General features: G+C 42.1%; 1 protein-coding gene across 3 annotated transcripts in view; it reads right to left on the bottom strand.

Moving 5' to 3' along the window:
- The window catches only part of mamdc2a (MAM domain containing 2a), a 47,906-nt gene that overhangs the window by 5,750 nt on the left and 15,822 nt on the right, over positions 1-26,334 (bottom strand). For all 3 annotated transcript variants that reach the window (XM_030725594.1, XM_030725595.1, XM_030725597.1), the window contains 7 exons: positions 22,107-22,191; positions 21,856-21,987; positions 20,632-20,888; positions 17,153-17,246; positions 11,017-11,163; positions 9,511-9,776; positions 1,134-1,230 (listed from right to left, as the gene is read on the bottom strand). In XM_030725594.1, the coding sequence (XP_030581454.1) occupies positions 1,134-1,230; positions 9,511-9,776; positions 11,017-11,163; positions 17,153-17,246; positions 20,632-20,888; positions 21,856-21,987; positions 22,107-22,191 (1,078 nt within the window). The remainder of the gene's footprint in view (positions 1-1,133; positions 1,231-9,510; positions 9,777-11,016; positions 11,164-17,152; positions 17,247-20,631; positions 20,889-21,855; positions 21,988-22,106; positions 22,192-26,334) is intronic.

Here is a 26,334-nt window from a genome sequence, read left to right as displayed (position 1 = left end):
CCCTAATAGCCTGCAGAAAGAAGCTCCTCCTCAGCCTCTCAGTGTTAGCCTTCAGGAAGCTAAAGTAGGTCCTGCTTTAGCTTTTCAGGCACCAGTGCTGAGGGTGAGGGTGGATGAGACATCACTGCGCACCTGCACTGTGTGTGGTCTGTCTGTTAGGAAGTTGGAGATCCAGTCACACAGGCATGGATGGAATTCTAGCAGCCTGACTCAGGGACTGGGTAAAAATGCTGGTAAAAAAACCACCCAGCTGAGCCACACAGAACCTTCAGTACCCGTCCAGAGACACCATCCGGCCCCACAGCTTTCCTGAGGTTCGTAGTTTCCAGCATACACCTCACCTCTTGTTCCTCAAGCCCGAGGACGTTGCTGCTGCCTGCTGATGGGTCTCTCTCTCTCTGCACCATCTCCACCTGTGGACCCTCCTCACAGGGATAATGAACCACACAGAGCCGGGTGGTCTGGCAATGTCTGCTGGGATGTTGTGAGAGCGGAGGAAGTCGGCCATAACCACCTGTTTACGCTGTGCTCCTATCTGTAGGAGTTCATGCCGTCTGTATGTAATAATGTCCACCCGATATAATGGTGATGTGTTGAGCAACAGCTGACCCACCCATAACCACATACACAATCTCACAGAGCACCAAAAGGGAGAGAGAGCACTGTGACTATGCGCACCGCCATTGTGGACACCTAAAAGATGGAAAAGCCTACAAACTTTGCCGTGTCGAGTCGAACCGTGATGAATAGGTACTAGTGGAAATGCAGCACCGGAGAGGGGCTGGACTCTGCTCCCTGTTGCCTTAGATTGCTGTCGGTGCATCAGAGTTTTCACTGGTGGACAAGAGGGTTGCTTCAGTGCACCTTCGGGTCGGGAAACAGGTCCTGACTGTTATCTGTGCTTATGCGCCCAATGACAGTTGAGAGTACCCAGGCTGCTTAGAGTTTGCAAAAGCTGCTTCACATTTCTAATTAGGAAACTAGTCTATGTAGTAATAAGAACCATACCTGCTCTTACCACAGTAACCACATACATTTTACAATGACCCAGAACTGAAATGTTAAGCAGTTCAGCTTCAAGCAGCTCCTGGAGAATTTTAGACAAGTGTATAAGACTTAGAGCATTTTTTTACCTGCTGAAATTTGACAGTCTCCTAGACTGACAGTGATGTCATCAATAGCTACGAGGCCACATTCCCAGAAGTTCTTACATATGCTGGCAAACACTACCTGGAAAATAAAGAAAAAGACTAAATATACTGATTTACTTTTCAGTGACCCCCCCCCCCCCCCCCCCCCCCACACACACACAGTAAAAGTATTAAAGTATTAAAAACCAAATAACTGGTGTACCGTCCTTGCAGCAACATCTGGAATCAAACATTTGTTATAACTGGCAATGTGTCTTTCACATCACTGTGGGGGAATGTTGGCCCACTCTTTTTTATAGAACTGTTTTAATTCAGCCACAATGGAGGATTTTCAAGCATGAACTGCTTGTTTAACATCATGCCAATCTGATTTAAGGCTGACATTGACTAGGTAACTGCAAAACCTTCATTTTTTTTTTTATGAGCTATTCAGAGGTGAAATTGCTGGTTTGTTTTGGATCATTGTCCTGCTGCATAACTTGAGTGTTTGAGTTTCAGGGCACAAACTGATAGCTGGATATTCTCCTTCAGGATTTTCTGGCAGAGAGCAGAATTCACGGTTCCTTCAATTACAGCAAGCTGTCCATGTCCAGAAGCAGCAAACAGACCATCACACTACCACCATGATGTGGTATGAAGTTCCTTAATGAAATATTGTGTTAGCTTTACTGTAGATGTAACAGGATGCAAACACTCCAAAAATTAAACTTTTGTCTTGTCAGTCCACAGAATAGTTCCCCCAAAGTCTTGTGAATCATCAAGGCGTTTTTGGCAAATGTGAGACGAGCTTTTGTGTACTTTTGGTCAGCAGTGGATTTTCCTTGGAACTCTCCGCGGAGGATGAACACTGATCTTAACTGAGACAGTGAGGCCTCCTGGATGAGTCATTGATGCGCTCTTGGACTAATTTTGGTAGGCCAGCTGCTGCTGTGAAAATGCCCTACTATTACAAGTAGGGCTGCAGCTAATCGATTATTCCATCAATTAATCAAATAATCAGATAAGAAATACCTTTGTCTTATTAAAAAAAAAAAGCAGGTCTTTTAAAATGAAACTGCTCATTGGTTTTCATTGTAGAAATTGCAGCATTTTTAAACAGTTTAACAGCATAAACCCGCAAAAAAACAAACTAAAGCCTTCATTGTATTTACATCCATATAAAAACTTTTAAATAATTTTTTAAAATAGAAAAATAATCACAAATAAAGTATTTCAAACACAATAAGGGTACACATACAACCTAAACTAAGGCATAAAATAAAATAGGCTGAAGGGCCATAAGGCTCTCTTTCTTTAGTAGAGACAGTATTGCATCTCCTGGTTTAGTTAGATTCATCCAAGCATTTCTTTCTATGCCTACAGTAAGTGCTTTCTATCTAACATTTAGACACAGTCATACTCCAAAGGGATACATCAGAGAGCAAACAGTATCTTGTCCAAGGATACTTTGGCCTGCTCTACCTCCTGAGCTAACAGCCCCAAAGGACTTCCTGTCGCACTTATGAACATACTTATGTCCGGAAATGGTGTGTGGTATGGACAAACTGTGGTTTGCACAGATGTCCAATAACACAGCATCACGGTGATTCAGATCAGACAGGCCATTCCTACCCAATCGTGCTCCTCCAGGTCTCACTGTCCTTGCCCACATGAGTGTTGAAGTCTCCCAGTAGGTTGACGGAGTCATCGGATGGAGCATCCTAATGCACTCCACATTGTGACTCCAAGAGGTGGGTACTCTGAACTGTCATTAGGCACATACAGTGGGACAACAGTGTTTGATAAACTGCTGATTTTGCAAGTTTTCTTCCCCTACCAAGAATGGAGAAGTCTGTAATTTTTATCACTAGATACACTTCAGCTGTGAGAGACAGAATCTAAAAATAAGAAATCCAGAAAATCACATTGTATGATTTTTAAAATTAATTTGCATTTTATTGCATGAAATAAGTATTTGATACAATAGAAAAAAGCAACTTATATTTGGTACAGAAACCTTTGTTGCAATTACAGAGGTCAGACATTTCCTTAGTTCTGACCAAGTTTGCACACACTGCAGCAGGGATTTTGGCCCACTCCTACATACAGATTCTTCTCCAGATCTTTCAGGTTTCAGGACTTTGCTGGGGCAACTTGAGTTTCAGCTCCCTCCAAAGATTTTCTATGGGGTCAGGTCTGGAGACTGGCTAGGCCACTCCAGGACCTGAAATAGCTTCTTCCAGAGCCACTCCTTCGATGTTCAGATTCAACTCATTGTCACTGTGCAAAAAGGCACACATGAAATGATCGTTCAGATCATCCATCATAGACGAGCATCTGCAGTCATGCAGCCAGAGATCAAGTGCTAACCGTTAGGCAATGTGGTTAAGTGTCTTGCCCAAGGACACATTGCGCACAGTGACAGGGGCTCAACCCAGCAACCTTCCGGCTGCAAGCGGAGCACCTACCCACTGCACCACTGCCACCACCCGGGCTGTGTGATTTTGGGTCATTGTCATGCTGGAAGACCCGCCACGACCCTCTCCAATGCTCGTACTGAGGAAGGAGGTGTTATGCCAAAATCTCACAATACATGAATTCCATCCATCCTCCCTTCAATACAGTGCCGTTGTCCTGTCCATGCTGTGGAAAAGCACCTTTAAAGTATGATGTTTCCCACTCCATGCTGCACAGTTGGGACTGTTTTCTTGGGGTTGTACTCATTCTTCTTCTTCCTCCAAACACAGCGAGTGGAGTTGATACTAAAAAGCTCTATTTTGGTCTCATCTGATCACATGACCTTCTCCCATGCCTCCTCTGGATCATCTAGATGGTCACAGATGGTTACAATTTAATGGGCCTGGGCACTTTCTGGCGTGAGCATGCCCTGCAGGATTTTAATCCATGACGGCATAGTGGTTACTACGTCATCGTTGAGACTGTGGTCCCAGATATCTTCAGGTCATTGACCAGGTACCCCACAAGGTGAGATCTTGCATGGAGCCCCAGACCGAGGAAGACTGACAGTTATCTTGTCCATTCCATTTTCTAATAATTGCGCCAACAGGTGCTGCCTTCTCACCAAATTGCTTGCCTATTGTCGTATAGCCCATCCCAGCCTTGTGCGGGTCTACAATTTAGTCCCTGGTGTCCGTAGACAGCTGTTTGGTCTTGGGCATAGTGCAGAGGTTGGAGTGTGATTGAGTGAGTGGACAGGTGTATTTTAAACAGGTAACAAGTTCAAACAGGTGCAATTAATACAGGTAAATTAGTGCAGAATAGGAGGGCTTTATTAAAGAAAAACTAACAGATCTGTGGGAGCCAGAATTCTTGATGGTTGGTAGGTGATCAAATTATTACAAAATTATTTCATGCAATAAACTGCAAACTGATTATTTAAAAAATCATTTATTCTGTCTCTTACAGTTGAAGTGTACCTATGATAAAAATTACAGACCTCTCCATTCTTTGTAGGTGGAAAACTTGCAAACTCGGCAGTGTATCAGATACTTATTTTCCCCACTGTAAGTGCAAAAAGGACCCGTTCCCTGGCCCGAAAGGACAGCAACCCTCTTGTCCACCAGTGAAAACTCTGGTGTACAGGCAGCAAGCCGAGGGGATACAATTATACCCACTCCAGCTTGCCACCTCTCAATGAAGGTAAGTCCAGACTGGAACAGAGTCTAGCCCCTCTCCAAGAGACTGGTCCCAGACCCCAGACCATGCATTGAGGAGAAAAAAACATTTATGTTTTATATTTTTAATTAATATAATGTGATTTAATTAATATAATATTTTATTATATTAATATTAATCTAAATATGCAAAATAATGTTTCTAAAGACTTTAAATAAATACAGTCTCATACATCCTTTAGACTGAACCCCGCTTGTTGCATGTATTGCTGCCATGTAAAGCAGGACGGCTGCCATCAGCCTTCAGCGAGTTCCCTAATTTAAATCATCGTCCTGCTGTGTCCACCATCTGGTTCAGGATGTGTCAGGTTAAGTTATCTTCATATTAAAAACGGCGATGGATGGGAATCGCCACCTTATCGTGGTGGAGGGGTTTGTGTGTCCCAGTGATCCCAGGAGCTATGTTGTCCGGGGGCTTGTCCCCCTGGTAGGGTCTCCCATGGCAAACTGGCCCTGGGTGAGGGTCCAGACAAAGAGCGATTCAGAAGACCCCTATGTCTGTAACATCGAGGGAATAGTTTACCCTGCTCAGGATAGGGTTACCGGGGCCCCACCCTGGAGCCAAGCCTGGGGAGGGAGCTCGAGGGAGAGCGTCTCGTGGCCGGGCATTAGCCCGTGGTGCTCGGCCGGGCGCAGCCTGAAGAGGTTACATGGGCCCGCCCTCCTGTATGCCCACCACCCGCAGGAGGTGTCGTAGGGGTCGGGTGCAGTGTGTGTCGGGCGGTGGCCGAGGGCGGAGGCCCTGGCGGACCGATCCCTGGCTATCGAAACTGCCTATTGGGACATGGAATGTCACCTCTCTGGTGGGGAAGGAGCCTGAGCTAGTGCGTGAGATTGAGAGATACCAGCTAGATATAGTTGGGCTCACCTCAACGCATGGCCTGGGCTCTGGAACCAGTCTTCTGGAGAAGGGCTGGACTCTGTTCCAGTCTGGAGTTGCCCTCGGTGAGAGGCGGCGAGCTGGGGTGGGTATTCTTGTATCCCCCCGGCTTGCTGCCTGTACGTTGGAGTTTACACCGGTGGACAAGAGGGTAGTTTCCCTGCGCCTTCGAGCTGGGGAACGGGTCCTGACTGTTTGCGCTTATGCGCCGAATGACAGTTCAGAGTACCCACCCTTTTTGGAGTCGCTGGGTGGGGTGCTGGAGGGTGCTCCATCTGGGGACTCCATAGTCTTGCTGGGAGACTTCAACGCTCACGTGGGCAATGACAGTGAGACCTGGAGGGGCGTGATTGGGAGGAATGGCCTGCCCGATCTGAACCCAAATGGTGTTTTGTTATTGGACTTCTGTGCAAACCACAGTTTGTCCATAACGAACACCATGTTCAAACATAAGGATGTCCATAAGTGCACATGGCACCAGGACACCCTAGGTCGCAGGTCGATGATCGATTTTGTAATCATATCATCAGATCTGCGGCCGTATGTTCTGGACACTCGGGTGAAGAGAGGAGCTGAGCTGTCAACTGATCACCACCTGGTGGTGAGTTGGATCAGGTGGCGGGGGAAGATGCTGGACAGACCTGGCACACCTAAACGTATTGTGAGGGTGTGCTGGGAACGCCTGGCAGAAGCCCCAGTCCGGGAGATTTCAACTCCCACCTCCGGCAGAACTTCGACAGCATTCCGAGGGAGGCTGAGGACATTGAGTCCAAATGGACCATGTTCCGCACCTCCATTGTTGAGGCTGCTGCTCAGAGCTGTGGCTGCAAGGTGGTTGGTGCCTGTCGTGGTGGTAACCCCCGAACCAGATGGTGGTCACCGGAGGTGAAGGGAGCCATCAAGCTGAAGAAAGAGTCCTACTGGGCTTGGTTAGCCTGTGGGACTCCGGAGGCAGCTGACAGGTATCGGCAGGCCAAGCGGAACGCAGCTCGGGCAGTGGCCGAAGCAAAAAATCGGGTGTGGGAGGAGTTCGTTGAGGCTATGGAAAAAGACTTTCGGACGGCATTGAAGCGATTCAAACCGTCAGGCGACTCAGGAGGGGAAAGCAGTGCTCCACTCACACGGTTTATAGTGCGGGGGGGGTGCTGCTGACTTCAACTGAGGCTATAGTCGGAGGGTGGAAGGAATACTTCGAGGACCTCCTGAATCCCACTGACACGCCTTCTGTAGTGGAAGCAGAGTCTGGGGACGAGGGAGATGACTTGACCATCACTGGGGGTGAGGTCACTGAGGTAGTTAAACAACTCCTTGGTGGCAAGGCCTCTGGGGTGGACAAGATTCGCCCTGAGTTCCTGAAGGCTCTGGATGTTGTAGGGCTGTCTTGGTTGACACGCCTCTGCAACATCGCGTGGAGATCTGGGGCAGTGCCAATGGATTGGCAGACTGGGGTGGTGGTCCCCATCTTTAAGAAGGGAGACCGGAGGGTGTGCTCCAACTTTCGGGGGATCACACTCCTCAGCCTCCCCGGTAAGGTCTATGCCAAGGTGCTGGAGGAGGGTCCGTCCGTATAGTTAACCTCGGATCCAGAGGAACAATGCGGTTTTCGACCTGGTCGCGGAACGCTGGACCAGCTCTTTATCCTCTCAAGGATATTCGGTGTGTGTGGGAGTTTGCCCCAACCAGTCTACATAGTGCTTTGTGGACTTGGAGAAGGCATTCGACCGCGTCCTCGGGGTGTCCTTTGGGAGGTCCTCGGGAGTATGGGGTGTCTGGCCGTTGTTGCGGGCCATTCAGTCTTTGTAACAACCACGTGAGAGCTTGGTCCGTATAGCCGGTAATAAGTCGGATTCGTTTCCTTGGGTGTTGGACTCCGTCAGGGCTGCCCTTTGTCACCGATTCTGTTCATAATTTTTATGGACAGAATTTCTAGGCGTAGCCAGGTTGCGGAAGGCTTCTTCCTCGTTGCCTCAGAGTCTCATCTCTGCTTTTTGCGGATGATGCGGTTCTGTTGGCTTCATCAGGGGGTGGCCTCCAGCTCGCAGTGGAACGGTTCGCAGCCGAGTGTGAAGCGGCCGGTATGAGAATCAGCACCTCTAAGTCTGAGGCCATGGTCCTCAGCCGGAAAAAGGTGGAGAACTCTCTCCGGCTCAGGAACGAGTTCTTACCCCATGTGGAGGAGTTCAAGTATCTCGGGGTCTTGTTCACGAGTGATGGGAGAAGGGAGCTGGAGATCGACAGACGGATCGGAGCTGCCTCTGCAGTGATGCGGACGCTGCACCGGTCTGTCGTGGTGAAGAGGGAGCTTAGTGTAAAAGCGAAGCTCTCGATTTACTGGTCGATCTACGTTCCTACCCTCACCTATGGCCACGAGCTTTGGGTAGTGACCGAAAGAATAAGATCGCGAATACAAGCGGCAGAAATGAGTTTCCTTCGAAGGGTGGCTGGCCTCTCCCTTAGAGATAAGGTGAGGAGTGAGGCCATCCGGGAGGGGCTCAGAGTAGAGCCGCTGCTCCTCCACATCGAAAGGAGCCAGTTGAGGTGGCTCGGGCATCTGATTAGGATGCCTCCTGGCCGCCTCTTAGGTGAGGTGTTCCGGCAATGTCCCACCGGGAAGAGGCCCCGTGGTAGACCCAGGACACGCTGGAGGGATTATATCTCTGGCTGGCCTGGGAACGCCTTGGGGTCCCTCCGGATGAGCTGGAGGAGGTGGCTGGAGAGAGGGAAACCTGGGCTTCTTTGCTTAGGCTCCTGCCCCCGCGACCCGGCCCCGGATAAGCGGAAGAGAATGGATGGATGGATGGATGGGAGCAGCTACAAAGTTTGCTTTTCTTCATGTTAGAGCTTGTCCATCAGGTGGTCTGATTAAGGACTCCTGCCAGCTTTTTCCCAGTCAAGATTGCAATAGTGATTACAGGAACAAGTGCTGCTGTTCTGGACGCTAGAAAAACATTTTCTTTCACTCCACCTGAGCTCACTTTCTCAGTAATGGCTATGCCTCTTTGCGATTCACCGTGTGTGTAGACTGATTTCAGCCAGGTTACTGGCTAGTGAAACTACACTCAGCTTTCCAAAAAATATGGTTAATCACAGTTATTTTGTGATTTAACTGGGATGGGGGGTGTTAATTACTGTTTCACACTTGGCCAAGTAGAATTGGATAGCTTTTTCCCTTAAAAAAATGAAATCATTTAAAACTGAATTTTGTATTTACTTGGGTTATCTTTGTCTAATTTAACCCCTTAACTGGCAAGGGCCCGGTGACGGGCCTTTGTAGTCCCTTTTATATGGCAGGCTAGACCCTCCCATTTTTATTGACACGTCATTCGGCCAATCATGTAACTGGCTGCACCAAATCACCTGACAAAGCTACGTGACGCCCTCTGAGTATTATTGGCTCTGGGAAACCCATTTCTTAACATGATTGGCCGAATGAGGTGTCAGTCAAAATGGGCGGGTCTAGCCTGCCATATAAATGCACTTCATTCGGCCGGCGGACCAGACGCAGCCAGTTAATAGGCTATGAAATGGGTTGTTCAGAGCCAATAATAACCAGAGGGTGTTATGTAGTTTTTGTCAGGTGATTTTTTTGCTGCCAGTTAAGGGGTTAAACATCTATTTTATGATATGACACATTTAAGTGTAACATGCAAAAATCTAAAATCAAGAAGGGGGAAATACTTTTTCACACCACTGTATATTCACTTACGCATCCATCTACACCATCTTTCCATTTTTACATTAAGTTCTTCTATTAACATTTTAAAAACATCAACTTCCACACAAATATCAAACTAATGATTCACACCTTTGAAAGCATGGGTTTTATGTAGGTGATCTCCACTTCAGTCCACACAGTCCTGGAAGTGTCATCAAGGCTCCACACCTGCTCCTGGGCAATGTTATTTTCATCATAAATGTAAAGAACCAGAGCAGTGCCTACTTTCCTAAACCCATAAAGCAGGTAGTAGAACCTCAGACAGTATTTGTGGTTCCCAGGTAAAAGGGGACCATGAAGTCGACCCACATATCCAGGTCTTGAAGTGAAACGAGAGTTTGCCACAAGGAAACAGCCTGAGAAAAATAAAACAAGAAACAAAGTTTTAAATAGGGTGGTAGTATTGTTAAAAATGTTTATCTACAGTGGTATACATAGAAAAGTAGGAAGTGTATCTAATAACTTCACTAAAATTGGATTCTTTTGTTTTTTTCCATGGATCCCCGTATTACACAATCTAGATTACTGTCATGGTTTCCACTTTATGGAATTAAACCCTGTTAATGAAATCTGCCTCATCTGTGCTTTTTCTGATATTATAAATCAATTAGTCTATTTTAAAAAGGATTATATATCTGTGGAACACATATACAATGGAGTGGATGATATCACATATATAATGTAGTGTGTGTGCAGTGCCGGTCACAGAACACAAATTACTGCAACTACAAATAGTTGAAATCGTCATGCTTTCCATATACAATTACATACATCACAGTTTTGGATTTATTGCATTTATTCAAACATTTCTGTAACATATAGCCAATTTGCCAAATGTCTCATTTAATTCACACATTACAATCAAATGAGCAACCATACGAGTGATTTAAGTAGTAAATGGACTGGTTCTTATATACTGCTTTTCTACTCTTGCTGAGCACTCAAACCACTTTATGCAACACATTTGCATTTACCCATTCACACAAGCATTTCCACCTGCAGCTAAGTGCTTACTATCTAACATTCACACACATTTATACTCCGACAGTTACATCAGAGAGCAACTTGGGTTTCTTTATCTTGCCCAAGGATACTTTGGCATGGAGACTGGAGCAGCCAGGAATCAAACCACCAACCTTTAGATTAGTAGATGACCTGTTCTACCTCCTGAACCACAGCCAATATAAAGTCCATAGTGTCCACACAGGCCTTTCTGGGGCACCAGCATTTCTTTCTAGTTGTTTATATATGCTGTAATTCCAAGCTGTTCTGAAAGTCTCTTAATGTTTCAGAAAGACACTGACTTTGTCAATATTGCAGTTTTTTTGGATCCAATCATGTCCAATCAGTTAATGTTTTGTTCCATTTCTTGAAATGTTTTGTTCTCTGTCCAGTCATGCTACCACTATCTATGCTATAAGAAAAAAAAAAAACACATCAATGATATATGTATTGCCCTCACATACACAGAATAAGTTAGGAAGAAAGTTTGTGCACAATAAACAGAGAAAGAATGAATTTTGTCACAAAAATGGCACCTCCGTGTTGTTACTAAGCAGTATTAAGTGTTGGGGTCTGTGGTGCAGACTGGCTCACCAGTTCCTGTGGTATGATCGCCTATGCTGTAGACATTAGGCTTGACTGAAACTCTGCTCCACACCTTGTTCTCTGCTGCCTCCTGATAGTACAGACACAGGCCATTTTCAAAGTCACAGTTGGCTATAGCAGGATCAAAGGTTGGCTCTGGAACACAAAATACAGGAACTCTGATATGAACTTGCCTCATTAATTGATGTGCATGTTATAAAAATTATTTTCCAATGATAAATATAAACCAAGGGTTAGGATAACACCACAGTCTGCATAAAAGATAGACTTATCCACTGTAACATCACCAAATGATTAGTGAGGCCCCACTGTGAAGCCTCACGCTGAGCATCGTTGCTGTCATCTTGGTGATTTAAAACCGAAACATGTGTGAAGAATAAGGGATAGATCCAACTGAGAAACAGATGATCACTGCATATTAAAATGGTAGTGACTTCTCAAGCAATCACAAGCAGTTTTGGGTGCAAAACGTTATTATATTCAACACCCTTTGTCACTAAGAAGTTGCAGTCACTTTCTGATTACAAAGTAGCACATTATTGTAATAACATTCCATTTTTCAGTAATACAGTAATATAATGCATTTCTGTACTAAATTCCATTATTACAATACACTTAAAATTATGATATATTCAAAACGTTTTCCAATTATCTGCATGTTGGGTGACTAGAAAGCAATGCTGTCAACACTAAAAGTATGTATGGCCTCATAAGAGACGGGGATTTGTGTCAGTGTACCTACAGTAAGGTTTATGAGATTCGTTAACAGGAGAAATTATTTGACAATGCATTTCAAGACATGTTACAGAGTAATGCAAAAGTAACGTAACAAGCAGTGTTGGTGTTACTCAGAAAAGGTAATGCATTACACATTACTTGTTAGTTTTCTTAAGTAATATAGTATGTTACATAACTGAGAAAATAATTTACAATATTCCTTACATTACTTTTGCATTACTCCATAATGACCTAAAATGCATTATAAGATAATTTCCAGTTAACAATATAAACCTTAGGCTACTGTCCCACACGTCAACACAAACTCATCCAAATGAGGATATTGCCAAAAGTATTCACTCGTCTGCCTTCATACGCATATGAACTTGAGTGACTCATTTGGGAAGGCTTTGCACAAGATTTAAGAGTGTGTTTATGGGAATTTTTGACCATTCTGTTCCCACAAAGTTGAGAGCATTAAATTATCCAAAATGTCTTGGTATGCAGAAGCATTAAGAGTTAGCATATCAGGCTAAACAATAAGGCTGCAGCCACGAACTGATGTTACTATAAATAGATGGCTCTTTACCTACAAATTATCAGCCACTGCATGTGTATATATTTCAAATTGATCTCTTTAGTTTTAAATTTTCTGTGTTTCAGTTTTAATTTATTTAAATTATTAGTGTTTTATTCTTTATACAATGGATGTTGCTGTAACAACAGAAATTTCCCTCTGGGATCAATAAAGTACTCTGATTCTGAAATCTGGGATTCCACAGTTTATCATCCATCTAGCTACTGCCAGCTGTTCAGTGACCCAAGTCACTTGCTAGATATGGGGAATCCCTACTTTCTCCATTTCAGTCAATAATGGTCGAGCAGGTTTAGCCACCGTGCTGCCCGGGCAGTCAGGGCAGCACGGTGGCGTGGTGGTTAGCACTGCTGCCTCACATTTTGAATAACATCTAGAAGGCCTGGGTTTAGTTCCACCTTGGCCCAGGCCTCTCACTGTGTGGAGTTTGCATGTTCTCCCTGTGTCTGTGTGGGTTTCCTCCCACAGTGCACTGGGGTTAGGTTAATTGGCCACTCTAAACTGCCCGTGAGTGTGAGTGGTTGTCTGGCTCTCTGTGTTAGCCCTGCAACAGGCTGGCGACCTGTACAGGGTTGTACCTGCCTCTTGCTCTATGACAGCTGGGATAGGCTCTAGCCCCCCACAACCCTGAACAGGATAAGCAGAAGAGAATGGATGGATGGATAGTTTGAGAAAGAAGAAAACAATTATGATTATTCAGTGTTTAGTGACACCACTTTCTCTGCCAGATCTTCCAAATGTAATCCAAGCATTGCAGTTCTGTCTGTAATTATCCTGCATTTATACAGAAATAGAAAAAACACAATTGAATAAAAACATTATCATATTGACCATATGGAAAAATACACAGGATGGCTACTGGTTACAAAAAGAAGTTTAGTTGTATAGAATCTATAAATACTTGACAGATGAGCTGAGGAATCACTAGTTTTAAGTCTTATTGAATGCAACATGATGTGCATTTTGTAAATGATGGCTCCCATTAGAGTCATAAAAGAGCATAAAGAACAGCATGTGCTAGTGCCTTGTGATCTCTGTTGGGGTTGTTACTGAAAAAAGTAATGAATTACACAGTACTCTTTGCTGTTTTTTTAAAAGTAATGCATAATATTACTTAATTACTCCCTTGAGTAATTAATTTGTTACATTACTTCTTACTGCTCCTGGGTTTAACATGTTACTGTAATCACGATTTTATCTTTGTGCACAAAAAAGCGGGAGAATATTATGGTCATCCATCCATCTGCCCACTCATGAGTCTACCTTTCCAGTCCATAGACTCCAAAACCACAAGGAGAAGAGTCATGAAATTTGGCATATGTGTTCTGTACCCTTCATAGATGTGCAGCACGATATGCATAAGGATGTTTAGTACTCTTTGGCTGTATTTATCTCAAGTGGAGAGTAAACAGCATGGAGGATTTCAGGCTGCTAATGTTATGATAATAAATGCTAGTGATATGCAGCCTTTTTCTCATGCTTGATTAGCTTAACCTAATCATGTGATCATATTGTGCTGTGTGATTGGCTAAACCCATCCATCCATTCTCTTCTGCTTAACCTGTTCAGGGTCACGGTCAGGGGCATAGGAATGAGTTTACTATTGGGGGGGGGGGACACATATCAGAAACCTGACAGATCCACGAATACTCTGAGCAAAGCATAAAAAAATGCTATTTGATCTTTAACTTTTATCTTTTTCAAATGTTTCTTGGAAAAATAGTGTTGTGTACACCTATATTATTGCATGTATAATTTACATATGTATATGTTTTATAATTGTAAGACTTGGGCAAACTGGCTTGAGCACAGATAATTGTTACCAATTATGTAATTGTTACCAGTGCATAGATAAATGTTACCAGAACATAGATAAATGTTACTAATGCATAGATAATTGTTACTAATGCACACATAAATGTTGCCAGTGCACACACACAAATGTTACCAATATATAGATGATTGTTACTAATGCATAGATAATTGTTAGCAATGCATTGACATTTGTTACAGTACCAGTGCATTGTTACCAGTGCACAGATAAATGTTACCAGTGCATAAACAAAGGTTGCTAGTGCACTAGCATGTTAAAAAAAAAAAAGCTTTATTACAAATGTATGTGAGCTTGGGGCCAGGCAGCAACATATGTCGCCTATGCCTCGGGTGGCTCTGTTCATGGCAACGTTCTGACAGTTCGTTTTACCTCATTCGAAAGAGTTTCTCACTCCTGCCGCTGTCTCCGCCTCCCAAACACTCAGAGCGTTCAGAGGGGGGCGGGGGGAGCACAATGACATGACTCTATGTTACGCCTTCAAAATAAAAGCACTTCAAAATCAAGTATTTTTCTCCTCCGAGGTGTAATATTTGGGTGGGACAAACGTGCCTGTCTCCAATATTGGGGGGGACACGTCCCCTCCGTCCCCCCCGGTTCCTATGCCTATGGTCACGGTCATTCACATATACACCTATGGGCAATTTAGAGTGGCCAATTAATCTAACCCCAGTAAGTGAATGTGTTTGGACTGTGGGAGGAAACCGGAGTACCCGGAGGAAACCCACACAGAGAAGATGCAAACTCCACACAGAAGGGCCCGGGCCAAGGTGGATTCAAACCCTTTTTCAAACTGTCTTCTCACTAATATCCTAATTTAATAAGCATATACATCAAATCCTGCTTTATAAATTTTTTGAGAAGTTGACATAAGTTAAAGGTAAAATTTTAGGGAGAAAATGGTCTGAGATTTTGTTTTTCAATTAATTTGTGAAATTTTTTAATAAACTGACCTGTTTATCACACGCTAAACTGCAACATATTTTCATACAATCTTTGAATTACACAAAGTTAGTATACCTCCGTTTGTTTTGCAGTCCTTACCTTTAAATCTACCCTCTCTTCTTCCTGTCCTGCCCTCTTTCTTACATCTCTGAGTGAACTCTCTCATTCTTTGCTCTCCCTGGAAATACAGCAACTCTTCTTTTAGCTAGCAGACACTGTGTGAGAAACTGCAGACAATTTGTGTGTTTGCTGATATTTGTTGAGCATTTAGAAACGTTGCATGTAAAATTACCTGCAACACATTATTCCCTTTATGCTCGCTCCTCTTAGCACTAGCTAAGATGCTGAAGTACCGCAAGCACAACTTACAGACATCTGCTCTCGGTCCAGCCCAATATGATAGCATTATAAATGATACTGAAGAAACCTGCTACCAGCTTATTCCTCCCAGGTTTCGGCGTGTTCGTTTATCGAACAGGAATGAGACAACACAACGGAATAAGAAGTCCAATTATTAAATATATTAACCATTTTTCACACAGTTTTACAGATTAATCTGGGTCAGGACTGCATGTCATGAAGGAAATGAGTTTTCATGAAGCTCATGGTATATGTTTGCCTTTACCAAATGTACACTTATTTCCCTGAGAAATTTGTCATAGACTGGAAGATAAACATAACTGATTAAAAATACACAAGCTTATAATGTTTCATGTCATCAGGAACTTGGTGTTCTCACTGGGCAATGGACCACACTGATGGAGACTACACAATGATAGAAATGGAGACTTCGAGGTCACCCTGCTGTTGAAATTCTCTGTTTTTCCACATTTTGTTTTTATATGATGTAACCAAGATTGATAAGCTCTCACTATATGAAACTGTAAGTTGAACTAGAAGTGGTCGGAACTTCATGGCATTCCACACGGGGATGAGATGCAGTTCTGACCCAGATTAATCTGCAAAACTGTTTGAAATGGCTTTATTAAATTTAATAATTTGGACTCCTTATTCCGTTGTGTTGTCTCATTCCTGTTCAATAAACAAAAACACAGAGCAGCTCATATTTTTAAAATTTCTTCAATACATAAATTATATGGTTTTGCCTTTGTATGAGATAAGTCCCGGTGATGGAGGATACTCTTATGTATTATTGTTCCTCCATTTAAGCTCAGATCGTTTGATGCTTGATGGCGCAGTGACTAGAAATAAAAGCTTCTCTCAGACACATTAAACTTGAAGTATTTTAAAAATGTAAGAAGTAGAAAGTACAGATATGTGTCTAAAAATGTAGGGAGTGAAAAAAAAAAAAGTGAGAAAAATCTACTTAAGTACAGTAGCAAAGTATTTGTACTTCATTACTTCCCACCTCTGATAACCAGAATATTTAAATAAGATGCATGATGTCAGGGGCCATAGGCAGATTGATATAAATTTTCTAGAGAGCATTTATTGGTCCAAAATGAAAGAATCCTTTGACCTGGCATCATTAATTTTCTAATACCACAGAGGACCCTGTCCTTTCACTTTAAGCATGTCAGGGTTACCCTCTGTTTCTCTCTTTCTCCTTTGAACTCACACACCCTCACCTTTTGAAAGACCTATTTCCTTCCCCTTTGGCTTTGTTTTGTTTCTATCTGCGTTCACTGCCTTTTGTTTTCTCTTCTGTTTTCACTTGATTTGGTCTACCCTCTGTTTTCTCTCTCATTTCTTGTTCCTTGTTTACCTGTTTCTCTGTCCTCTTTGTGATATGTTGCATCTAGGCATCTTATGTGACATGTGCTAGGCTTTGCTTCTGCTTCCTTCCTATAAAATGCCACCCAGAAGCCTTGGTACAGAAAAAGTAGTGAGAATCTCTGATGCTGAGAGCAAAATCATTAATGTACCTTTTCATAAGTATGAAAATATACCATTAAAAACATTTTACATTATGAGGCTTAATTATCATAACACACTAATGACTGCAGTTCATGCTGAACTCTGCACACCCAAACCTCTCCTAAAATAAATTTTAAAAAAAAGGTCTGTAATCTTACCTGTATCAGTGTGGCAGAATTCAGGGACAAAGGAGATGTCATCTATGGCCACGTATCCACCTCTGGCACTGTTAAAAGCCACCTCTAACACAATCTGGCATCACATACAGGAGAAACCAGCAACAGACAGACACTGAGTAATGCATGACTTATGCCTATTAATCCTGACCACATGCTCTGTGTATTGCTCAGTACATGTTATTAAAGTATAGCATACACTCATAGATGAGACAGCTGTAATAGCCAGACAGTGACATCAGTGTACTGTAGTGTAAATTCAGCAACATGGGTTGTCAGTGGTGTGCTGCTTGATGGAAAGGTTCTGTACAACAAACTGGAGACTGGAACTGACCCAGTTAACAATGTTACATAAGATTCTTTCCACAAGATCAGCAGGCTGTGGGAGGTGCCCTTAAAGGAAACCGTGGAGTCACAGGGAAGACTTAGAGGAGTCATTTAATATGTCTGTCTACAAAGATACACAGAGTCCATTGTTTTTTCTCTATTTAGAAAAATGCCTAGCATGTGATTAAAAAGATGTAAAAAACAAAAAAGCAAGAGCTGCCTGTACATGAGTGGACTGTGTGAAAACTATGGACCTCATATTCATATTCAGAGACCTGAGGGAATTCAGGAAAGATAATGATGCACAGCTGAAGGCAATCTGAGAAGATATACAGTGGTATGCAAAAGTCTGGGCACCCCTGATAATTTTCATGATTTTCCTTTATAAATCATTGGTTATTCCAATCAGCAATTTCAGTTAAATATATCATATAGCAGATGAACACAGTGATATTTGAGAAGTGAAATGAAGTTTATAGGATTTACAGAAAGTGTGCAATAATTTAAACAAAATTAGGCAGGTACATAAGTTTGGGTATCCTTGTCCTTTATTGATTTGAATACTTTTAGGACTAATTATTGGAACCCAAAATTTGTTTTGTAAGCTCATTGACCTTTGATCTACATACACAGGTGACTCCAACTATGAGAAAGGGTTAAGGTGGCTAATTGCAAGTGTTTCTCCTCTTTGCATCTTCTCTGGAGAGCAGCAACATGGGAGCCTCAAAACTACTCTCAAATGAGCTGAAAACCATGAACCAAACTTTTGCATACTACTGTAAATAAAACAAACAAAGAGAGTGGAGGAGACCAAAGAAAAGATAATGATGCATTAAACTACTGAAACTACATATTGAAATGGATGTTAAGCTGACGGACCTAGAGGGATGGTCCAGAAGAGCAAATATTAGAATACACAGAATTAAAGAGGGAGCAGAAGATAATACCCCATCAGTGGTAGCTTCTGTGTAACGTTTATTGAGGAGTAAATTGGCACTGGCTGATTCGGCAGAGCTATGAGTCAAGAGAGCAAAACATGCTCTGGTGCCAAATCCACTACAAATGTGGCACCAAGATCTATCGTTGCCAAAATGGCCAGCAACAGAATGAAAGAACAAATATTAAAATTAGCTTGGCAAAAATAGGGTGGTGGGCCTACAGGAGGGCCCGCCGTCCTGCTGGTGAGCGAATGGAGATTGTACCCTTTGGTTGTGGCCCAGATATGGGGCATATTTGGTGAGGCAGAGGTGGAACTGTTTGCCTCAAAGGTGAATGCCCTTTGTTCTTCTCCATAACCAACCACGATGAAAATCCTGGGGATGGATGCTAGCACACTGAACCCATAGGCAGACATGATACCACCAAATCTAGAAAATGCATCAGCATCACCTCTCTGATTCTAGTGGCCCCTTGATGGCCAGCAATGTTACGGTATGCAGAAATAATCAGTCTGTTGGCTGCAAAGCCCAGGGAGCTTCCTCTCCGCAGGAACCTCCTCTCTCAAGCAGGACGACAGGTGATTCATCCATGCCCAGAACTGTGGCTGCATGCTTACCTGTTGAGAATTTGATAGCTAAGGATCTACCCCCAAACGTGGTAGTAACAACTGTATGCATACAAATGGCGAGCCTTTGCGCAGTGGTGCCAGGACCACCACATTATCCCATTCCAGTGCTCTATTGTGGATGTTTTGTCATTCCTGCAGGAGCTGTTGGATAAGGGTCTTTCCTTTTATACAATTATGGCCTTTGATGGGGTGACACCAGGTGCTCATCCCCTTGCCACACGCTTTTTGAAAGGAGTTCTCCAACAGAGACTTGTGTTAGGTCTAGTGTTCCCTCATGGGACTTTACTTTGGTGCTGGAAGCCCTTTGTGCCCCCCCCTTTTGAACCCATTGAGTCTGTAGATGTGAAGTTTCTTTCATACAAGACTGCACTTCTTCTCGCTTTGGCTTCCGTGTAGCAAGTGAGTGACCTTTATGCTTTATCTGTGCATCCTTCTTGCACACAATTCCCTTCTGAGGGTCTCAGGGTTGTACTACACCCAATGCTGCATATCTAAGTTTATTACTGCAGCTTATAACTCTATGGAATTTGAGCTTCTGCTTTTGGCCCTCTCCTTTTGCATCTGAGGAGGCTGAATTTTCTGTGTCCAGTGCATCTACAAACCTACACTGACTGCCCTCAGAATGTTTGTTTATCTGACCAGCTGTTTGTCTGCTTTGTTAATCCAGGTAGGGGTAGAGCTCTGTCTAAACAGAGGCTCTCCCACTGAATTACAGACGCTACCTCCCTGGCATACGGCACTAAAGGTGTTACATTGCCTCAGGGTATGAGAGCGCATTCCACCAGGGGAATGCAACCTCATGGGTCCTTTTTAAAGGGGTTCCTGTGAGTGATATTTGTGCTGCAGCTAGTTGGTCATAGCCACACACTTTTGTTTGGTTCTATCTTTTGGATGTGACAGCCCCTTCTGTGGCTCATTCTGTCCTTTCTACTGACTGTCTGCCTTGCACTACGGTGCTGGTGGTCTGACTCCAGTTTGGTGGCTGCTCTACAGGGTGTGTACATATCCCATAATATATGTGTTGTACCGAGTGAATCGACTGAAATGAAACAAACAGTTATGTCCATAACTTCTGTTCCCTGAAGGAGAGGAATGAGTTACAACACCAGGCTGCCCCACTGCGCAGCTGGGCTCGGTAAAGAGAGGAACTGAGGGATGACTGTGATGATTGGGTATATATGTGGAGCTGTGGCTGCATATATGTCATCACAGGTCATCTTCCTTGAAGGTGTGAATAGAGGTATCTCCAGCCAGGACACGCGGAGGCGTGATATCCCAGACTATATGTGTTGTACCTCGTTCCTGTCCTTCAGGAAATAGAAGTTAGTTTTGTTGTTTTAACAAATTAAGTGAATCGGTGATGCATTCACGTTATAAATCAGGACACACTGCTCTCCCCTGCCTTTATAAGTTAAAAAGTATCAGTACTGGTACTTTTTATCAGCAAAACTGGCCCTGTATTTACTTGGCATCAGATCAATACCACATTATGCACTACTGCACACCCCTAACACCAAGTGAAAGAGCGACACTGAGTGCAAGAGCGGATTTTAGTTTCAATACTGACCTCCAGGGGATGTGGTGCCTTGATGTCAATGTTGGCCAGAGTCCAACCAGAAGTAACATACACCTGTGGTCTCCAGATCTCCTCATAATGTCCTAGCTGGTCTCTGGTGAAAACTGAGAAGATATTTCCGGGCTCCTGGTCTTGGTCATAGTAGAAGGTCAGGCAACCTTCCATAGGCACAGTGGTCATAGGTGAGGTCAGCTTGGCAACCTCCTGGAAGTGCTTGGCGTATATAGAGTCCACATACATAAAGCGGCCTGGAGCAATGGAAGATATAAATTAGTTCAAGGTAGTGATGAGCTCATATCTATCTATGAGACACATTTATTTATTAATAGAACAAAAATATTCTGGGAGGTCTTGAATGATTAATGATGGTGAGAAAAGCATCAACAGGAAGAGCAGACCATTTGATACAAAAAGAAGTCTTCCCAAAATTTCACCACAAGATCTTCAGTTAAAGTCAATAATTTCCCAGCATGTACTTACTGCACTACTTTTAAAATGACTTGAACATATATTTTTAAGTGATCTATAAAGCTAGAGATGTTTTCAGGCTGCAAACATCTTGTTGCTTTTATACATATAAAGCAGAAATGGATGAGCCACAGATCCAAACCAGTGGGGCTTCAATTTAATCAAAACAATACAGCAGCTCATTTCACTGATTATAGATTCTGCATCTAGATTTATCAATTCAGGTAAGCTGAAGATGTGAGGACTCAGTAAAAAGCTACTTTAGGGGAGGGACTCAAAGATTTGGGTCTATGAAAAAGATACTATGAAAAAACAAATGTAATTGTGGTAAGACAAAAGATATACAAAGAAATAAGGAAAAATATGTTTCATATTTTAGATTCCTCAGTGCAGCTATCACTTGCATTGATGTTTGAAAACCTCATAGTTAAAAGACCAGGACCTGGAATAGTACATTTATTATTATTGACAGAAAAGTAGAAAACCATAATACTGCAGTAAATACCTTATTTTTTATGCTAACTGAGATGATTTTGCAGTAAATAAATTTGAATTTAATCTATTAAATAATGAGTGTTATGTCTGATCTACTGTAAAAAAAAATCACAATTTTCTTTTGGAAATGACATACAATAACTAGTACTATACATTGTGTGTATTGCTGTAAGTAAGAGTGTGTGTGTGTGTGTGTGTGTGTGTGTGTGTGGTGTGTGTGTGTGTGTGTGTGTGTGTGTGTTGCACATATACCTCTCTGGTTGTGGGTGGTGTGGTTTGCAAGCAGGTTTGGCTGTCCAACCACACTCCCCCCAACATACCAGTTAACATTTGGGTTCCAGCTATTGCTGTAGCCGCACATGTGATGCTCCTCAAAATTACATTCTGTTAAAAGGAACAGTGAATTACAACTTTTATTTTCCCAGTCATGCATTTTTTTTGTATGAATAGTTACATTTTCACACCATACATAGATCACTGGTGAAATACCTTAATTGACCCACCTATGCAGTAACCAGGAACAATGTGAATTTCAAAGATGGCCACGCTGTTCCCTGAGCCATGTTCCGGTCGACCTTCCAGCAAAATCTGAAGAAAAAAGAAATTTACCAGCAAACTCAGACAGAAGGCAGCCACCAATATTATCATGCCAAACCAATGTCACATCATGTTGTACTCACATAGCATCAGATATGAGGTATGATAAAAGGTTAGTTTCATGTCTAACATCCAGGATGGCTAAATGGCTACTCAAAGTCCCATCCTGTCCCCTCACATTGTGTCTCTGGAACACATGCTGGATTTCCTCCAGTGCTGAGCATCATTCCACTTAATTAAAATTTTGAGGATCTTAACATACTAGAAGGAGGTGAATCTGTGGGGGCAGGTGAATGTGTAAATACTGTGTTGGTCTAGGCAAACATCATTGTTTTAAATTGCTTTGTGCAGCATGTTATTTTTGGGTGAGATCAGGTGACTGTCTTGGCCATAGAAGAATATCCCATTTCTTTGCCTTTAGAAGTTCTTGATTTGCCTTTGAAGTATGTTTTGGGTAATTAACTATTTCACTGTGTAGCACTGTCTGATCTGAGAGAATATAACCCTGTACACTTCAGAATTCATTGTGCTACTCTACTTATATCTGCAGTCACATCATCAATAAAACACTAGTGGCTCAGTTCCTTTGGCAGCCATAACTGTCATATATTCACTTTACATATAAGCCATAACATTGCCTCCACTATGTTTGATATATAATTTGGTATGCTTTATTCATGAGCTGTTCCTTTCCTGCCTCCATGCTTTTTCCCTTCCCATCATTCTGGTCAAGTTAATCATGGTTTCATCTGTCTAAAGAATGTTTTCCAGAACCGTTTAATCTGGCCTTCCTGTCCTTAAGCATAATTGATTTGCACTTATTGTAAACCCTCTGCATTATATTCATTGATGCATGTCTTGATTGTAGACTCTGACAACTTAACACACCCATGTCCTCAAAAATGTCTTAACAAAAAATGTTATTTACCTCGAACAGGTGAGTTACGTTTCAGGCAAATGCCCTTCCTCAGACTTCACATAGTCACATGTTACAAATTTATATGCCCACCCACTGACAATTAGGTCATGTGATCGAAGATACTTCCTGTTGACAGGAAGGAACATGAGATTACCATCAACACATGAAATGCATATGTGTTGATGGTAATCTCATGTTCCTTATAAATTGCATATAAATTGAATGATTTAACATTTAACATTTTCTCAGTGATAACTAAATATGGAAACCAGAATTTTTTCTATTTGATCTATTTTTCTTTGATCAGTGGTGATATTTTTCATTTTGTGACACAACTTGTCATATTTGCTTAACCCAGCATGAAAGTTGAATGAAAATTGCTTTTTCTTCATTTTTGTTTTCTATATGCTTTATTTTGCAATACTGTGAAATGAAACTATACACCACTGAGAAACTGTCACTAGTTGTCTTGAAGTTTTTTATAAGTGGGTGCTCAAATATGGGACTTTGTGGGACTGCTTGAATGTATTTTTCTTATTTAACTAGTCAATATTCAGACACTTTTAATGTCTCTGTCCCAAATACAGATCCTGATTAATCTTGATATTAATAAAGACCCAAATGGGATAGATGGGCCACTTTTCTAAAAAAAATTATTAAATAAATATAATACATATTGAAAAGCATTTGACATATGAAGCCAACATTTCACAGCAATCATTATATGTGTCAAAACTTTAGAAACATTTATGCAAATCAGAGATGTTCAAGCAGAAAATGCTCTAAAAAATGTTCTGATTTAAGATTGAATTACTGTAATTCCTAAAACAGTTGATGCAATACTTTTGTTGCGCTGAATTAAAGCTGACAGTCTGCATTTCAATCATACCTTCATTGTCTGATTCAAAACCAACTGTGATGATGTATAGAGACAAAAATTCCAAAAAATTACTTCACTGCCCAAATATTTATTTATAAATATTATTTATGGGCCTGACTGTAACTAACAATGGTCCAAGGTTGCCTGATCCAGCCAGTGTCAACTGAAAGGTAAGTTTTAAACCTTATCATATAATCGGAGAGCATATCTCCTTTACCTAAACTGGGCGCTGGTAGCCTGGGAAAAGGCTGAAAAGGCTCTGCCTCCAATTGTCGTGGTCCTGGGCTGTTTGCCCAGTGTTTTGTTTTTTTTTTTTTTGTGAGGTTCTCTTGTCTCTGCTGCCGCTATCTCTGCTGTTTCTAACTTTACTTACCGTTTAAATTCTTTTCTGAATTGTGATATTAGTTATAGTTATTGTATTTCCTTTCTTTTTTGGTTTGTTTTTCTCATCTTCCCTGCATCTCTGTGTTCCAGTGTCTGTTTGTCCCTCTGTGTCACTGTCCCCTGTCTCTTGTGTGTTCTATTCCTACTGTTGTGTCAAGTCTGTGTTTGTGTCTTGGTGTCACTTCCTGTTATATTTTGAGAGCCACTTGTCCTGTGTGCTTTGTGTTCAGTTTTGCTTCTCTTGTGTTATTAATCTTATATGGTTTACCTGTTCTTCCCTGCTGTCTCCATTCTCCCTAAATACCTTGTGTGTATTTAAACCCTCAGTTTTCTTCTGTTCGTTGTGGTGTCATCGTCAGTGTGTCAATGCTGTGTGGCCCTGTGTCTCATGTTTTCTGAATTTTGTTTCTTAGTTTGTATGCTCTGGCTCCTGACCAGTCCAGTATATATATTCTCTAAGTTTCCTTTGAGTTACCAGCCACATAAAGCTGAGTTTCCTGAGTTCGGTCCTGCCTTGTGAGTCCTGCACTAATGTCCTATCTTGCCTGCCTCACAGCCCATTATGACACCCATTGTACTTTTAGAAACTCAGAGAACCACAATTAAGCCTGAACTCTGGAGATAACATTGGTATGTTACTGTGAGGTCTTTACAATATATTGAGGCTTCATAATTCAGGAATCTGTATACAAGGAAATCTGGAGGTTTGATGAAATCTGTACTGATACTGTACCACACATGGTTCAAGTGGTTCTTACTGGAATTCCAGGATGCAGTCTACAAGTACCATGATAAAGAAATTAATAAAAATATAACCTTAAAGGAGAATTTGACCAATTTTAAATGAGCTATGACTTTTGATTGTGATTTCACTGATTCCAATTCCTTATTGATCAAACCTTTTATATAAAGGACTCAAAAATAAAAATAATTTTTAAAAAGAAGTCAAATTGTTATGAAGCTTAAGTTTGATAAGGAAGAAGGCTGCTGGTCTATTCTTTACATCCCTTCACTTTTCCCACAATGTCCTCCTCCGGATCTGGATCACCATGGTCACTCAGTGCCCAATCCAAGCCTCCATTTTCATCTTCACCACCATTATTGCCTAGACTCCAGAGGGTCCTGTCCTTATTCCTTTCATTGCTTGGACTCAAGTCTGCTGTAATATTTCATCAAAGTTTAATCACCAAATAGCTTATTAATGGAATTCTGTATCTCAACAAATCATTTTCAAATCTTTCAAATGATCTTGCCTATTTAAATTATGTCATGTCATATCACACTACCCCACTTAATATCTCAGAGTGCACATATGAGCCTACATTTACATGATGCATTATTTGCCAGCATTTATAATTAAAAAAACAACAACAACAAACCACTGCCATGTTAGTTAAATTACACTGATTTCTCATTCCAATGGCACATATTACAGTTTGGGAGATATAACGCCAAATATTAGTCATCTTTAAAGTCTCAATATTGAAAGCAGGGAGAATAGGCAAGAATAGGATCTCAAGCAACTTTGACAAGAGCAGGGTGTCCCATATGGTCCAATGCTACACAAGAGCTTCTAAAGTACACACTGGTGAAGAGAAAACTTTAATCCTTGCTATGACAGAAAGGTCTGAGAACACAGTGCATTGTTTCTTGCTGCAGATCCTCAAACTGATCTAAGTGCCTATGCTGACCCCGGTCCAATATCAAAAGGTCAGACAATGGGCATGCAAGCATCAGTACTGGACCATAGAACAATAGAGGACAGTGGTTGGGCTTAATGAATCATCTTTAACAGTATCTGGAAAGCCAGGTGCCCATGCAAGATGCAAGAGATGACAGCAATATGCACTATGGGAAGAAAATGAAATGGCAGAGTCTCAGCAGTACTCTGGGCAAAGTTCTGCTGGGAAACCTTGTGTCCTGGCATCCATGTGGATATTAGTGTGACTTG

The sequence above is a fragment of the Archocentrus centrarchus genome, unplaced genomic scaffold (genome assembly GCF_007364275.1).
Source record: "Archocentrus centrarchus isolate MPI-CPG fArcCen1 unplaced genomic scaffold, fArcCen1 scaffold_63_ctg1, whole genome shotgun sequence".
Classification (NCBI taxonomy): domain Eukaryota; kingdom Metazoa; phylum Chordata; class Actinopteri; order Cichliformes; family Cichlidae; genus Archocentrus; species Archocentrus centrarchus.
This window is presented reverse-complemented; position numbering and strand designations above follow the sequence as displayed.